The 15,778-nt window shown below is 52.7% G+C and overlaps 1 protein-coding gene across 1 annotated transcript; it reads left to right on the plus strand.

Moving 5' to 3' along the window:
- The first annotated feature begins 4,424 nt into the window (after positions 1 to 4,424).
- LOC112412287 (immunoglobulin iota chain-like) lies at positions 4,425 to 5,072 on the plus strand. Its single transcript, XM_024763934.1, has 2 exons — positions 4,425 to 4,486; positions 4,571 to 5,072. The coding sequence occupies exons 1-2, from the start codon at positions 4,441 to 4,443 to the stop codon at positions 4,963 to 4,965; spliced, it is 441 nt and encodes a 146-aa protein (XP_024619702.1). The 5' UTR covers positions 4,425 to 4,440; the 3' UTR covers positions 4,966 to 5,072.
- Positions 5,073 to 15,778: the final 10,706 nt, after the last annotated feature.

Below are 15,778 nucleotides of genomic sequence, written 5' to 3' on the forward strand. Positions count from 1 at the left end.
TTGGCTGTGTTAGAATTTCCAGCTGGTCACCCAGAGCGAGAGGCTGAAGAGCATGAGCTGCTCATGGGTGCCACTTGCTGCCCAGCCCCTGTGTGCCCACCAGCTGCTGTGTGGGCCGTCACCCCCACGAGAGAAGCACCATTCATTTATTCATTCACGTTGTTACACAATAGTGAATCTATAGGGGAACTGTATTACCTAAGGGTTGTACATTCAGTGATGAATACAGAGAAACGGTCCTTGTCCTCGCACAGATTGTGGTCCTCGCACAGATGCACACGGATAAACCTGGATAAATGCTTTGACAAAAATGAAAGTAGTGTGTACTTTCATTTCAAAAATGAAAGTAGTAGAGCAAGATGGGGCAGTCAGGTAAGACTACAGAGGAGGTGACATTGAAGTTAGCACCAAAGGAAGGAGGCTAGTTCTGAGAGGACCAGGAGATTGGATGTAGAGCAGCTTGAGGCCACACAGGGGCTCACGGGAGCCAGAGGCATGTTTGCTCCATTCTGTGTTTGTGAGACAGGAGCCCCAGTGTGTACCCAGCTGCTCAGGGCCACCCAGTTCGCACGGGTCACTTCAGCCATAGTCACAGGCCTGTGCAGAGCCAAGGGGAGGAAACATAGACTCCAGCTTCTGGTGAGAGGACAAGCCCCTATGACAAGGGGCCTTGTGGGGCCATCTTGGAACAGTCTCTGGATTCGTTTGCTAGGGCTGCAGCAACAAGTTGTCACAGACGGGGTGGCTTAAACAACAGAAATTTATTGCCTCAAAGCTCTGGAGGCTGGAAGTCCAGGATCAAGGTGTGGGCAGGGTTGGTTCCTTCTGAGGGCCGTGAGGGATGGATCTGTTCAAGGGATCTCTGTCTTCTCGCTCTGTCACTTCAGACGGTCTTCCTCTCTGAGTGTCTGTCTCTGTGCCCACATTTCCCCTTTTTATTTTTTATTTATTTATGTTTTTGGCCAAACCGTATGACTTGTGGGATCTCAGTTCCCCGACCAGGGATCAAACCCAGGCCCTTGGCCTTCCCTGGTTGTGCAGTGGTTAAGAATCCACCTGCCAATGCAGGGGACACAGGTTTGAGCCCTGGTCCAGAAAGATCCCACGTGCCTTGGAGCAACTAGGCCCGTGTGCCACAACTACTGAGCCCATGTGCCACAGCTACTGAAGCCCGCATGACTAGACCCCGTGCTCCACAACAAGAGAAGACACCACAATGAGTAGCCCGCGCACCACAACTAAGAGTGACCCCTGCTCGCCACAACTAGAGAGAGCCCAGGCATAGTTGTGAGGACCCAACGCAGCCAAAACTAAATAAGTGAAATAAAAACCAAAACCAAACCAAACAAAACAAAAAAACCCCAATACCCTAGGCAGTGAAAGAGCGGAGTCCCAACCACCGGACTGCCGGGGAAATCACAAATTTCCCCTTCTTGTAAGGACTCCAGTCTTGTTGCATTAGGGCCCACCCTAATGACTTCACTTTAACTTAATTACCTCAGTGAAGATCCTATCTCACAGGAAGGTCACACTCTGGGGTACTGGGGGGGTGGAGAACTTCTACATGAATTTTGGGGGAACACAATTCAACCCTTAACACCCTCCAATGGCTGTGTCCTGTTTCCTGCAAGAAGCTGACTGATCCGCTGGCTGATGAGAAGTAAGATGCAGTCTCACCTCTTCCTTGAGCCCAGCTAACATTTCCTTTCAATCCTTATCTCTGGGGAACGCTAGAAATCAATTCCTTTTCCCTCAACGGTTAGGATTCTGGGGGACGTGGAGCATCTGTCAGCAGTCTGCCAAGATGGCGGCCGGAGAAGGACAGGGCTTTACAGGATGACGGGGGACATCGCGGGCCCAGGCTCGGGGACTGCAGTACAGTGTCACCTTCAGGCCCGTTGCCTCTCCAACAGGTCCACCAGCCTGACTCTCCAAGAGAGTGTAGGCCCTGTGAGGACAAGGGTCTTGCCCTCACATCTGCCGTGGCATCTGCAGTGCCTGGCAGAGCAGGAGCAGGGTGGATATGTGTTGAACAGATGGGGAAACAATGATTTCCCCCAGGATTTTGGGCTCACGCCCCTTTATGCAGAGAAAACTTTGTTTCCCTCAGTGGCTTGGTTTCTGTTTGTGTGCTTCCTCTGTTTCCGGGTCCGTATGGATGCCTCCTAAGTGCCTCTGGAGAAATATAGGAGTGGAGTTATAGGAAAGAATGTTGGGCCTGTGTTAGCCTGTTGGGGCTTCCGTAACGAAGTCGCACCGACTGGGGGGCTTAACACAACAGAAATTCATTTCTCACAGTCTGGAGGCGAGAGGTCCAAGATCAAGGTGTCTTTAGGGTGGGTTTCTGGTGAGCCCACTCTTCCTGGCTTGTAGATGACTGCCTTCTTGCTGTGTCCTCACATACGTGGCCTTTTCGTGTATGTGCAGAGATAGATAGATAGATAGATAGATAGATAGATAGATAGATAGATAGATATGGGAAGTCCCTGGTGGTCTAGTGGTTAGGACTCCACGTTCCCAGTGAAGGGGGCCCTGGTTTGATCCCTGATCAGGGAACTAGATCCCACATGCAGCAACTAAGATCAGGGCAGCCAAATAAATAAATAAATGTTTTAAAAAATAAAGTAAGATTAAAAAATAAAAATTAGATGAGATACAGATAGATTAATAGATGATAGATGGATAGTTAGGTAGCTAGATAATAGGTAAACAGACAGACAGACAGAGTGAGCTCTGGTGTCTCTTTCTCTTCTTATAAGGACACTAGTCATATAGGATTAGGGCCCAACCCTTATGACTTCATTTAACCTTAATTATGCCCTTAAAGGCTCTACCTTCAAATAGAGTCACATTGGGGGTTAGGGCTTCAACATATGGATTTGGGGGAACACAATCCAGTCCATAACTGGGCCAAAGTGCCTGCTTAGTGAGCTGGAGAATGGGGAGCAGACAGTGCTGAGTGCCCTTTGCAATGCAATTCTGACATCAGCTACATGGAGTTAGGTAAACTGTCACAAGTTAAGGGCACAGCCCCCTCCCCCCCAAAAATAACACTGCTCATTTCAGATTGCAAGCTCAGATAGTCCCAGGCCACCTGTATTTCTGACCAATTGGCCACAGATTTGGGGGGTCCCCAAACCGCCTCAGGCTGGATGACTTGGTAGAAATACAGAACTCAAGAAAGCTCCATCCTTATGATTCCAGTTTTGTTGTAAAGGCTACAAACCAGAAGCAGTCGAATGAAGAGATGCATGAGGGGCGATGGGGGTCCCAGATGTGGGGCTGCTGTGTCCTCAGGATGCATTGCCCTCCTGCACGCCCACAGTGCACCAGCCTGGGAGGTTCCTCTGAACCTCTGTGTCCACAGTTTCCACTGGGGTTTCATTACTCAGGACAATTGCTGGGACCACTGGCTCTGTGCTTGGACTCAGCCTCGGGCCCCCCTCCCCACCCTGGGGATTGTGCTGGTATCTCATGGCCTAAAGCCCTAATCTTTGAATCACACGCTGGGGCTTTCTTCATGGCCAGCCCCCATCCTGAATCACCCATTAGCATAAACTCAGGGTCCCCGATGAATAACTAAGACACTCCTATCACTCGGGAAATCCCAAGGATTTAGAGAGACTCCCTTCCAAGTGCCAGGGACAAAGAGCAGCCAGTTCTTTTCTGTACAACCCCTTGTTCCCCACACAGCGTCTTATTTATGGCCCTGAGGATGCAGTGCAGGTCTGGCCAAGGAGTGGGCCCCCAGGACCACCGAGCTCACTTACGCCTCCTCCCCCGATCCCTGGGGAGATCGTCATGAGGAGGAGGGGCCAGGGGGCCAGGGCAGGGCCGAAGTGGGTAAGTGTACTCTACCTCCATTTCCACCTGCCCTGGCCGCCCCCCCCCCACAAGATGCTCCCTTCTAGGAAGCTGCTAGTCACTCCAGCTTTACTCCAGGAGGACAGGGGCTGGGTTTGGGTGGAGGTCATGCTAGGGACATGGGAGTGGACAGAGTGGCCCCCTCACCCCCAGGGCCCCTTACACTTTCTGCAGCACTAAGCAGGTGTTTTCCACCCTGAGTACCTGTCCTCTCTTCCTGGTTCACCAGGCACATACATGTGCACAAGAACCTTATCCTGTGGGGCTCATCTTCTTCAGGGGGTGTTGAAGTTACCCCTCAGGGACTCAAGCCTGGCCTCCGGGGCACTGGCCCGCGAGCTCCAAGCAGGTGCTTCCTCCCTAAACGCTTCCATGGGGCCAAGGCAGGAGCTGCAAAGGCCACCACGGGGCTGTCCCCCTAACCGACAATGCAAACCCGAGAAGTCTGGGACGGCCACTGGGAACTGAGCGTGCAACGGCCCCACCCCTGGGAGGGCGGAAGAGGGTGCTGGCACAGCCCCGCGAGGGCCCGGGGCCCCAGTGCACACTGGAGGCAGAGCTCTGCTTGGCTGCACCATGTCCTGGACCCCTGTCCTGCTGGCGCTCCTGGCCCACTGCACAGGTGAGAATCCCCAGAGCTCAAGGCCCCTGGCCCCTTCCCTTGCCCTGCTTTGCCCTGGATGCCCACATGCTTCTGTGTCCCCAGCTTGTGACCCTCAGCCGGTGCTGAATCAGCCACCATCCGTGTCCTCGTCCCTTGGAACCACGATCCGCCTGGCCTGCACGCTGAGCAGCGACCATGATGTCGGTGTTCACAACATCTACTGGTACCAGCAGAGGGCCGGCCACCCACCAAGATTCTTGCTGAGATATTTCTCCCACTCGGACAAGAACCAGGGCCCCAAGGTCCCCCCTCGCTTCTCTGGCTCCAAAGACCTGGCTAAGAACACAGGGTATTTGAGCATCTCTGATCTTCAGCCGGAGGATGAGGCTGTGTATTTCTGCGCCGTGGGGGCCCGGGACGTGGAGCAGGGGCCGGAGATGCAGAGAGAGAGGAGGGAGGAAAGGGAGCCTGCTGCTCCAGCCTCCCAGGCACCATAGGACACGCTTACCTTGAACCAAAGGCAGAAGGGCACGCCTCCCCGAGGAGAGGGTGGTGTGGCGAGGAGGGTGGGGCCTTGGGCTGCCCCAGGTGAGGAGAAGCTCCTGGAAACCCCTTTGGAGGCTGGATTTGGGGATTAAATCTGCTTGTGTCTTGGGAATTTGTTTTGCTGGGTGGTCTGAATTTGTTCCAGGGAGGCCCCAGATGTTCTGCGAACAGTCAGAATGAGTGGGACGCACCCAAGACCCAACCAGGGTGAAGGTCTCAGGAGACCTGGCCGGTCACGGTCTGCTTGGCCGGAGCCCCTGGTCTTGTGGGTCCTGGGAGGCAGGGGGCTGCCATAGCATCTTGGGGGATGCCCCTGCCAGGGACAGGACCCCCTATTGTCACCTGATTGTGCACAGGGAAAGCAGCTTAGAAAACGCCTTCACTGGGCCTCTGGGGAGGAGAGCCGTGCCCAGTGATAGGGGTGGTCTCGGTCCTCCACTGGGCCAGATGGCTCTCTGTTGTAGAGGGGCTGTCCTGTGCACTGCAGAATGTCGAGCAGCATCCCTGGCCTATACCCACCAAACAGCCTCCTGCCCCTCGTTATGACAACCAAAAATGTCTCCAGGCATCACCAAAGGCCCCCAAGGTGGCAAAACCACCCCACCTGAGAAACACGGGTCTAGGAGAGAGAAAGGCGTTTCCTCTTCTGTGCAGGAAAGCGGCAGGGCTGGCAAATATTTTCTGTAAAGAGCCATGTAGTAAATATTTTTGGCTTTCTGGGCCATATGATCTTTGTGGCAACTCCTCATTTCTGTCCTTATGGCTCAAAATCATCCACAAACAATATGTGAACACGCGGGCATGGCTGTTTCCTATTAAACTTTATTTACAGAAACAGACAGGGCTGGGCTGGATGTGGCACTCAGGCCATACTTTGCTGACCCCTGCTCCAGAGAAACACCCAGTTCCTGCCTCTAGGTTTCAGCCAAACCACACTCGGTGGGGTGATCAAGGTCACTCCTCCTGCCTGAGGACTCCAGGATACTAACCCTCTGGACCCTTGGAAGACCCAGGGGCAGGAGGGATACAAGGCGTGTGCGTGGCCTTGCCGATGAGCTTGTTGGGTAAAGAGGGAACAGTGGGTTCCTGCTATCCTGGCCCACATCTGTACCCTGAGCCCGTGGGTGGTGAGTCAGTGTGTGCCCTGCAGAGAGGGACCCTGTACACCCACGTCCACACCGCATGCGGACATGCCTCCCACTCAGAGAGGTGCCAGGCAAACCATCTCCCCTGTGATCCAAACTTGGCTGAGAATGTCCATTTATCATGGCTGAAAAGACCCCGAAGGGTACATTCATGTCAATATCAGCTCTTCCATGTGTGGCCTGCGACGCCTGTAAACAATGGTCTCAGCTCCGGCCAGTTCTCAGCACCCTTTGGGCTTCCTCTCTGAAATGCACTGAGTTCTTCCTGCATGGAGCCTTTGTCTCCTGGCAGGGGCCTCCAGGCCCAGGTTTCCAAAGGCCATCTAGGTGGTCCCCAAAGAACTCTGTCACCTGCTTGTAACCTGTTCTTCCCTTGCTTTCATCCTTTGTGATTCTGGGATTCCAAGCCACGACAAGAAACCCAGAGAGCAGGGAGTCAGGTCAGCTCCTCCATCATCCCAGCACGCCTGCCCCACCGTATTCCTGGAGGATGGGACCTCGGACCCGGGCCTCGGGCCAGGCAGAGCATGAGTCGTAGCTCTGGTCAGCCTCAGAAGGGTCATTTGGATGCTAGGCCAACATTTCCAGTGTTGTTTGTAAAGAGGACAATAATAACACCAATTAATTTCTATAAAATGCTTAACCTGCTCTTGACTGTAACACGTACTCAACAAAGTAGTGGTATCATTTCCTCATCAGTCACCAGGCCTGGCCTCCCCCTTGTCTAAACCTTTCCTTTAGTCTGAGTCATTTCTTACCCGGCCAAAATCTGACCTCCTGCCCATCATCCTGCTGCAGCCTGGATCCTCCATTCCTCATCTTTATTACTCCCAGATCCAGCCTTGCCTGCACTCCTCCGCTCTAGCCTCGATTGTCTCCCACCCTCAAAGGTACGGATGCAAGCCATATCTGCCATTTCCAATTTTCTGGTGGCTACATTTTTTAAAAAAAAGATAAAAAGAAACAGATGAAATGATGTTTAATAGCATATTTTATTTAAACCAATGCATTTCAAATCTTATCATTTAAACATGCAATGTACAATTAGTTATGAGATGGTTAACTCTTTTTTCATACTAAATCTTCAAAACCCAGTGTGTATTTTATACTTGGGGCTCATCTCAATTTGGACCGGCCACATTCCAAGTGGTCCACAGTTGCCTTGTCTGTGACAGGACAGTACAGGTTGAAGGGGTAAAATTGACTCCATGTTGTGACACAGCCTTTGGAGACTGGCCCAGATTCTGTCCCAAGTCCCATTTCTTGTGTGCTGCCCTCACCATCTGTTTCTGCTGATGCTCTCGGTTGCTTCCAAACCTCTGCCCAAGCCATCTACTTGCCAGTGGACTTCCTGTCCCTTTGCCATGACCCCCAGCTGGCTGCACCGACTCTGGGGTCCGCAGTTATCTCCACTGTCACTCCTTGGGCAAGACTTCCTTGACCTCTTTATGCAGTTAATAACTTCCTGCGATGTGCAAACATCGTGTTTTCCTAACTATATTTAGCACCTGCTGCGCAGCTCTGAACTTAGTTTGCAAGTCTCTCTCCTCACTAATCCATAAATTCTCAGTGGGAAGGACCTCTTCATCTCATTTTCTGGGTCTGATATACACTGATAACAGAGTTGAGTAAATGGATGTATAGACGAATGCATGACTGAATGAATTCTTGGGTCCCAAAGACCTCATCATTCCGGGACCCCATTAGACAGCTGGGGTCATTGTGATTCCCTAAGAAGGGAAAACTTGCAAATCCAGTGATCATATCCAGTAATCAGGAGTGATGTGGAAGGAAAAGATTGAAAAAGGTCAATGCAGGGAAGGGAACATTTGGGAAACTTTCTGAATTGTTAATGGAGGTGAGAGATGTTGGAGAGGATGGGGTTCCCAGATTGTTGGGATTTGCTGCCTGGTACCCAAAGAGCTCCCCCACCCCCAAGTATCACAGCAGGGTTCCTGACTGTGATACAGAACAGGGGTGCAGGGATGCTGAGAGCTGTGGTCTGTGCACAGAAATGCTTGACGTTGCTCCCAAGTCTGACCCAGAAACACAGAACCCAGCAGGCTTGGACATGTCACCAGCGGTACTGAAGACCAGAGGCCTGAAATTCTGACCTGGGTTAGACCTCCAGATCCTCAGTGGAGAGGATCTGAGGAAGGCCCAGGGGTCTTGGGGGATGGAACGTGCCAGTCAGACAGAGTGAAAATGCAAGGGCTCTCTGTGCACACAGAGGCCGGTGTGGTTGTGATGGGATTGTCAAGATGAGCTGGGGCAAGTGGCCCCACATAAAGAAGGGGGTGGGATTAACACTGAGACGCCCTTTAGGGCATGACGGGCCCTTGCGTCTTATTCTAAGTTGCATCACAAAAATTTCGTGATGCACGCCCAGTGATCAAATCCATTCATTCACGACGGAATGTAAAACGAGGATATTTTCATTCTAGCAAAACTATGAAGAAAACGTCCCCTCCTCAATGATTTAGGCACCCAAGGGACTGTTCACATAGTAAAGGCAGGATAAATGTTTGATCTTTTTTCCCTTTATTTACCAGTCATAGAAATCACAAGTCAGTGTGCCAGCATCTTCCAGGTTCATGGGTATAAGATATTTGAGGTGTTTAAATCCATTGCAATCATGGTAAGTTGTTCTGTCTTTGAGCAGCACAAGCCCATTCACATTGGTGTCTAACCAGGAACATGACAACGTGTCAAAAACAGTCCATTTACTTTTGTCTTTAAAAAATTTGTGCCAAGGTACCTTCACTCCAGCTAATTCTCTAAAGGATGATGATTTTTTTTTTTTTTGGCGTGTGGATCTTTATTATTGTTGTTTTCTTTTAAAAATTTTTTCCCATTCATTTTTCATTAATTTAATTTTTATTTTATATTGGAGTATAATTGATTCACAGTGTTGTGTCAGCTTCAGGTGTACAGCCAAATGATTCAGTTATACATATACATATATCCATTCTTTTTCCGATTCTTTTCCCATTTAGGTTATTGCAGAATACTGAGTAGATTTCCCTGTGCTATACAGTAGGTCCACATGGATCATCTATCCTACAAACAGCAGTGTGTATACGTCAACACCATCTATCCTACAAACAGCGGTGTGTATACGTCAACACCATCTATCCTACAAACGGCGGTGTGTATACGTCAACACCATCTATCCTACAAACAGCGGTGTGTATACGTCAACACCAAACTCTCAATTTATCACTCCCCCCGACGTTTCTCCCTTGATAAACGTTAAGTCTGCTCTCGATGTTTCTGTTCCTGAGTCTGTTTCTGTTTTGTATACAAGCCCACCTGTGTTGGGTTTTTTAGATTCCACATGTAAGTGATATCATATGATATTTGTCTTTCCCTGTCTGACTTCACTTAGTATGATATTCTCTAGGGCCATCCATGTTGCTGCAAAAGGCATTATTTCATTCCTTTTCATGGCTGAGTAGTATTCTCTTGTGTGTATATGTATATATATACACACACACATCACATCTTCCTTAAAAGGACGATTATTATTACACCCTAAATGGAGAAAGAGCACAAGAATGTAAACATTTTGAAATCCTCCATGTGATACTGGTAGCTACTAAGCCAGGATCCCAAATAGTTTACTCTCCCAAAAGAAGAAAAATTAAGGATAAGTTCAGGATAACAGTACCCACCTGACACCACTCTCTCAAAATTAAAGAAATAAAAATAAAAAATAAATAAAGTTAAAGCTCTGTTTCATGCCCTCAAGGCATAATGGTGCCGGAGGCCGGGAGTTGGGAGCAGGGTTTTCCTCCGCAGACTATTTGGACTACAGCTGAGGGAGGTGGTGCTGGGAGGGTGGTCGTCCTCACAGGCCGACCACGACCGCTCCTCTCACTCCCTCCACTTCCAGTGACTGCCGTCCACCTGGGGAGTCTGCAAAAGCCCCTCAAACCCGAACGCTTCTCTCATTTCCTGCATCTCATCAGTACGTCCGTGACCCAGAAACGCGGCTTCCCGGGGTTCTACCCTCCGACAATCCAGTTCAACCTCAGCTTCAGTTCAGCGGACGTCAGAGCTGTCCCTGGGAATCGCCCCTCCGGCCGCGGTGACCACCGACGGCCTCCATCACCCACTGGACAAGTGCAGACACCGCGACCAAGGCCGCCAGGGGGCAGTGCAGAATGCCCTTTACACCCCGTTACGCCATGTGGGTCCACAGGCTGGCAGCGGCAGCATCACCTGGGAGCTTGTAAAAAATGCCATGTGTCCCGGTCACCCCAGACCTGCTGAGTCTGAACTCGCATTTTCACAAGATCCCTGGTGGTTCCACGCACGTGAAAGTCTCAGAGCACTTCCTGCGCCCTTGTCATCTGGTTTAACCTCACTAAGGCACTCTCACTCAAACCACCCATGTGGGCAAGCAGGTGATGCTCTGGAGATGCTTCTCAGGAGCACCTGGAAACCAGAAGCAACGTAAAAGGTGTGCCTGTACGCACAGAGCACGCTCACCTCCCACGGTTGACCTCTGGCTCCTTCCGGCTCAGAAGCGCAGGCCCTTCCCTCCCACTCAGACCCGGATGTTTGGGCATTTCGACCACCCTCCAGCTGTGGCTTCGCAGCCCTGACTCCCGGATTGCAGCTGCCCTCCTGGCAGCCCCGCGCCCCACTTTCCCCTCCTGGGTTGAGCCTCTGCACCACACCCCTCACGCTCCACTTTCTCAGCCCTCTCCCAACGGAAACTGGAGGCCTCTCCCTGGAGGGGCTATTGCTGCCACCTCGGTTTCCTCAGTCCCACGGACCACCCCTCACTCTGAGCTTTGCCGTCCAGGGAAACAGACAGGGATATGGCGCTGCCAGCAGCACCTCTCTCTCCGTCAAAACCGCCTGCCGCAAGGACTACTGGACGAGTGGGACTACTGATTTGTTTCTTGTGAATTTGTGTAGACCCAGGCCTGAGAGATGCCTGAAATGCAAACGACCCTCCATAAAAGGGATGAATGTTCCCTGGGAGGTGTGACCAGGGCCAGGCGGCAGTGCTGCAGGCATCGGAGAGCAACAGGAAGGAGGGGGCTCTGCTCCTGTTTCTGCTCTGAGCCACCTGAAGGGGGCGCCCACGGCGGGAGGCACGTATGGGGCCAGTCTGGGGCCCTGACCACAACTCAGACCCAAAGGCAGAGCCAGCCTTCCCTGAGGCAGGAGGGCAGAGGGAGAACCCCTGCGGGGTGTGGGGAGCCCAGCGAGATGGCCGCGCCCCTAACTGGGGCCAGTGCCTCAGAGGGTGGGAGCCTCTGGGAATGGGCCTTCATCTTCAAGTCCCCTCTCCCCTCCTCTCTCTCTCTCATTTTTAAAATTATTCATTTATTTAACTAAGATGCACTGGGTCTTAGTTGCAGCATGTGGGCTCCTTAGTTGCGGCGTGTGAAGTCTAGTTCCCTGACCAGGGATCAAACTCCGGCCCCCTGCATTGGGAGCGCAGAGTCTTAGCCACTGGACCACCAGGGAAGTCCCCTCTCCTCCTCTCTTACAGGCTCCACAGCCTCCTATGAACTGACCCAGCCGCCCTCAGTGTCAATAGCCCCCGGAACAAGGTCAGGATCACCTGCTCAGGAGGTAACGTCATGCATAAACATGCATCTTGGTACCAGCAGAAGCCGGGCCAGGCCCCTGTGTTGTTCGTCTATGACAATAGCAACCGGCCCTCAGGGATCCCTGACCAATTCTCTGGCTCCATTCAGGGAACACAGTCATCCTGATCATCAGCGGGGACTGGGCCGAGGCCGAGGCTATTACAGTGCCATCTACCATGGCAGTGGGAGCCGTGACTCATGGGGATGTGACAGACGGGGACTCAAGGCACGAAACTGCCCCTCCCAGCCACCCCAGCCTGGTGCTTACAGTCCACGCCCACTCCTCCCCTGCCACCTCCACCCTGGACCAAGAAGGTTCTACTCCTTCTCCACCCAAAGTCACGTCACTGCACCTAAACAAGGCCCTAACTTTCAGTGTCCTCGTCTGGGAAACAGGAATCATAATGACCATCCATGGGATGAGCTGTGTGAGACAGGGTTCTCTAGAGAAACAGAACCAGCAGGATGTGTGTGTCTATAAATAGAGATTTATTTTAAGGAATTGCTTACATGGTTGTGGAGATGTGAGTCCAAAATCTGCAGGATGGACCGGCAGGTTGGAGACCCAGGGAAAAGGGGCAGTGAATCCGTCTGCTGCAAAATTCCTTCTAGCTCTGGGGAGGTCAGTCTTTGTTCTACTCAGGCCTTCAGATGATTGGGTGAGGCCCACCCGTATTAGGGAGGTAATCTGCTTTACTCAAAGCATCAATTTCATGTTAATCCACTGATTTCAATGTCAATCTCATCCAAATAAACCCTCACAGAAACATCCAGAATAATGCTTGACCAAATATCTGGGCACTGTGGCCCAGCCAAGTTGACACATAAAATTAACTCTCACACTGGCCTTAAATAAACAAGGGTGACTACAGCCTCACTCTCACGTCGAATGAAACCTCCAGACCTCTGGGCTTTGGAGAATGTTTTCAACCTTCCACAGTAGCGGAGACCACCCCCAGAGAAGGGCTTGGGAGTCATACAGCAGATCTAGTGATCCCAAGAACCTGGAATTTTCTAGAACGTTCACACCTGGGACTTGGAGAAGATGGACCCACGTGTCTGCTCTGGAGACGACTTGGGAGAGAGGAGTCCTGGTGGCCACAGGAGGAGTCTCTGGGGCCTGTGGGATGGAGAATGGGCAGGGGGCTGACCAGCAGGAGGCAAGGGGCGCCCTCCGACACGGGAGCAGGGCAGAAGTGACTGGACATGACACACCACTCCACTCCAGGGGAGACGGGTGGGGGTGGGGCACAGAGGAGCCAGGGACCCTGAGCAGGGGGTCTGCTGAGCAGGACATCTGGACCCAGACCTCTCTGGCTCGGCCTGAATCCAGCCCTCGGCCATTCTCGGTCCAGGGACGGGGTGGGGACAGGCCCAGGAGGCCAGAGCTGCAGCTGCACCAGCTGGGAAGGCCCTGCCCATCCCCCGAGGGTCTCCAGGGACCAGCCAGACCCAGATTTCCAACCATGGCCACCACAGGAGGATGTGGTTTGTAGCAACAGCAGGTGCAGGGCAGGTTATGGGGAGTAGCTGGGGTCACTGAATTCAGGGACAGCCCCTTCTTCTCCCCAAGACCTGGGGCTGTCCTCCGGGGAACCACAGCTTCTGGGCCCCGGGCAGTGGGTAAGTGTCACACCCACACAGGGGTGCTGCGAGGGAACAGCTTCAGCCTGGACCCTGGCAGGAACCCCACCCCAGGCCCCAAGGTACAAGGAACCCAGGTATGAGGCTGGAGTGGGCCAAGCACCACAATGGGGAGAAGCTGGACTGGATCAGGGCCTCCCAGGGGCTACCCTATACCCCATGTCACGTGTCAGGGCACCCGCACCCAGTTACCGTTCAGTGCTGGCCCATCTTCCCAAGGACCGTGAGGTCTTGGGATGCAGTACCTGGCCTCGGGGATGCCCGGTCAGTGTGTGTGGGACATAAGGATCTAAGCAAAGTCACATCGGTCCACGGAGTCTGACCTCATGGTGGCCTTCTTGAACTCCCTGTGATATGGGGAAATCAGTCTGTCTGCTACGCATCCCATGACCCCGGTAGGACAGATGCCAACAGGATGCCTGGAATGGCCCAACTCCACTAGGGCACGTGACATCCATGAAATTCACTCTGGGGGCCCCTGGGGAGAACCTCACAGAGATGGACAAACCATCAGGACCTGAAGCAAAGAGTGGTTTCAAACACGAACTCCATCCAGTTTGAACTTGAACTCAAGTTCAAGAACAAACTTGATGTGCAAGGGCAAATTTGACAAGGAGCTCCATCTCCTACACACAACTGGACCAGGACTGCGTTTTCCAAAGGTTTTTCTATCAAAAGCCCCAGTAAGAAATGCATTTCCCATCACTATCCAGTGTGTATCTATGTTTTCGGATAACTGAGGCAGGACCCCACGAACCAGCTGCCCTCCCCTCGCGTGGACGCCCTCTGTTCTCCGTCTGCTCTGGATGACCTCACTGTTGCAGGACTCTGGCTGCACCTGACTGAATTGGTTCCACAACCTCTGGGAGTTACAACACAAAATTTGAAAAGTGGCAGTTGGATAACATCAGGGATTCGTTTGTTTTTTGATGGCCGATGGTTTTCCCAAGCCACACCAGATGGGCCAGTTCCCAATGATGATAATAAGAAATATAATTATAGTCATCCTCCATCTGTGTTGTGCGTGGAGCACTTCCCAGTTTAAAAAGCACTTTGAAAGTACAAATCCCATCTGATTCCACTTAGTCCCTAGAGGGGTCAAAATCATAGAGACAGAAAGCAGAATGGTGGTGGGGAATTCCCTTGTGGTCCAGTGGTTAAGACTCTGCTTGCACTGCAGGGGGTTCAGGTTCGATCCCCGGTCAGGGAACTAAGGTCTCGCAGGCTGTGCAGGATGACAAAAAAAAAAGAAAAAAAGCAGAAGGGTGATTCCCAGGGGCTGGGGAGGCGGATGGGAAGATCGTGCTTAATGGGGACAGAGTGTCAGTTTGGGAAGGTGTGAAAGTTCTGGATGTGGATGGTGGTGATGGTTGCACAACCATGTGAAGGGACTTAATGCCACTGAATCGTACACTTAACAGTGGCTAAAATTGTAAATTTTATGTTATGTATAACATTCCTGAGGCATCACTGCTGGTAGCACCAGCATAGAGCCAGGCCCTCGCTACCCAAGGTGGGCTCAGTGCCTCTTTCCTGCCCACCGCCCACCCCACCCCAAAGCACAGGGTCCCTGGGCGATGATGCATCCAGATGTTGGGGAGGCAGGCAGGCTCCCCTGGACGAGAAAGGGAAAGGGGAGCCTCGCAGAAGTCCCCACTGTGCACCAGACACTCTGCTCGTGGTGGTGACCTCTGGATAAAATCTATGAGCGCGTGTGTGTGTGTGTGTGTGTGTGTGTGTGTGTGTGTGTGTGTATGAGACACGACGGGGCGGGGGGAGTGAGACCATGAGGTGCTGAACACAGCTCATTAAACACACCATTTTACAATGAAATCACGATTCCCTGACTTGAAACCGGCTTCTTGCTAAACCTGCACCTGTTTCCTCCCCTCTCACCACCCCCGCCCAAGGCTGGTTGGAAGAGAAGCCCCAGCCTCACCCTGCTGAACTCAGGCCTCGGCCGCTCCTCTTCCGCTGGCACTCGGCCGCCTTCCTCGGCCTCTCCAGGCCCCAGGGAGATGCTACACAGGCGCCCTTGGGAACTAGGGCAGGAGCAGATGTGCCCCACCCAGGGTCCCAGGGGTGGGGCTGGCAAGGGCTGCAGCGTGAGGCGGTTGAGCCCTGGATTCCGACCACAGCAGAGCAGTTGGCGGGTGCCCCTCTCGGGAGAGGCCCCCAGGAGTAACGGCCATGGGCCCCGGAGGGGGCCGGGTGCTGGGGGCAGGGACAGAGAAGGCCCAAGCAGAGGCCAGGGCCATGTGGGCCAGGACGCACCGGGACGGCTACCGCCAGAGAGGGGAGCCGGAGGCACCTGCCGACACCCCTCCAGGGAGCCCACGCCAGCGGATCGGCCAGAGGTGCCT

Source organism: Neophocaena asiaeorientalis, unplaced genomic scaffold (assembly GCF_003031525.2).
Source record: "Neophocaena asiaeorientalis asiaeorientalis breed wild unplaced genomic scaffold, Neophocaena_asiaeorientalis_V1.1 scaffold110, whole genome shotgun sequence".
NCBI classification, from domain to species: domain Eukaryota; kingdom Metazoa; phylum Chordata; class Mammalia; order Artiodactyla; family Phocoenidae; genus Neophocaena; species Neophocaena asiaeorientalis.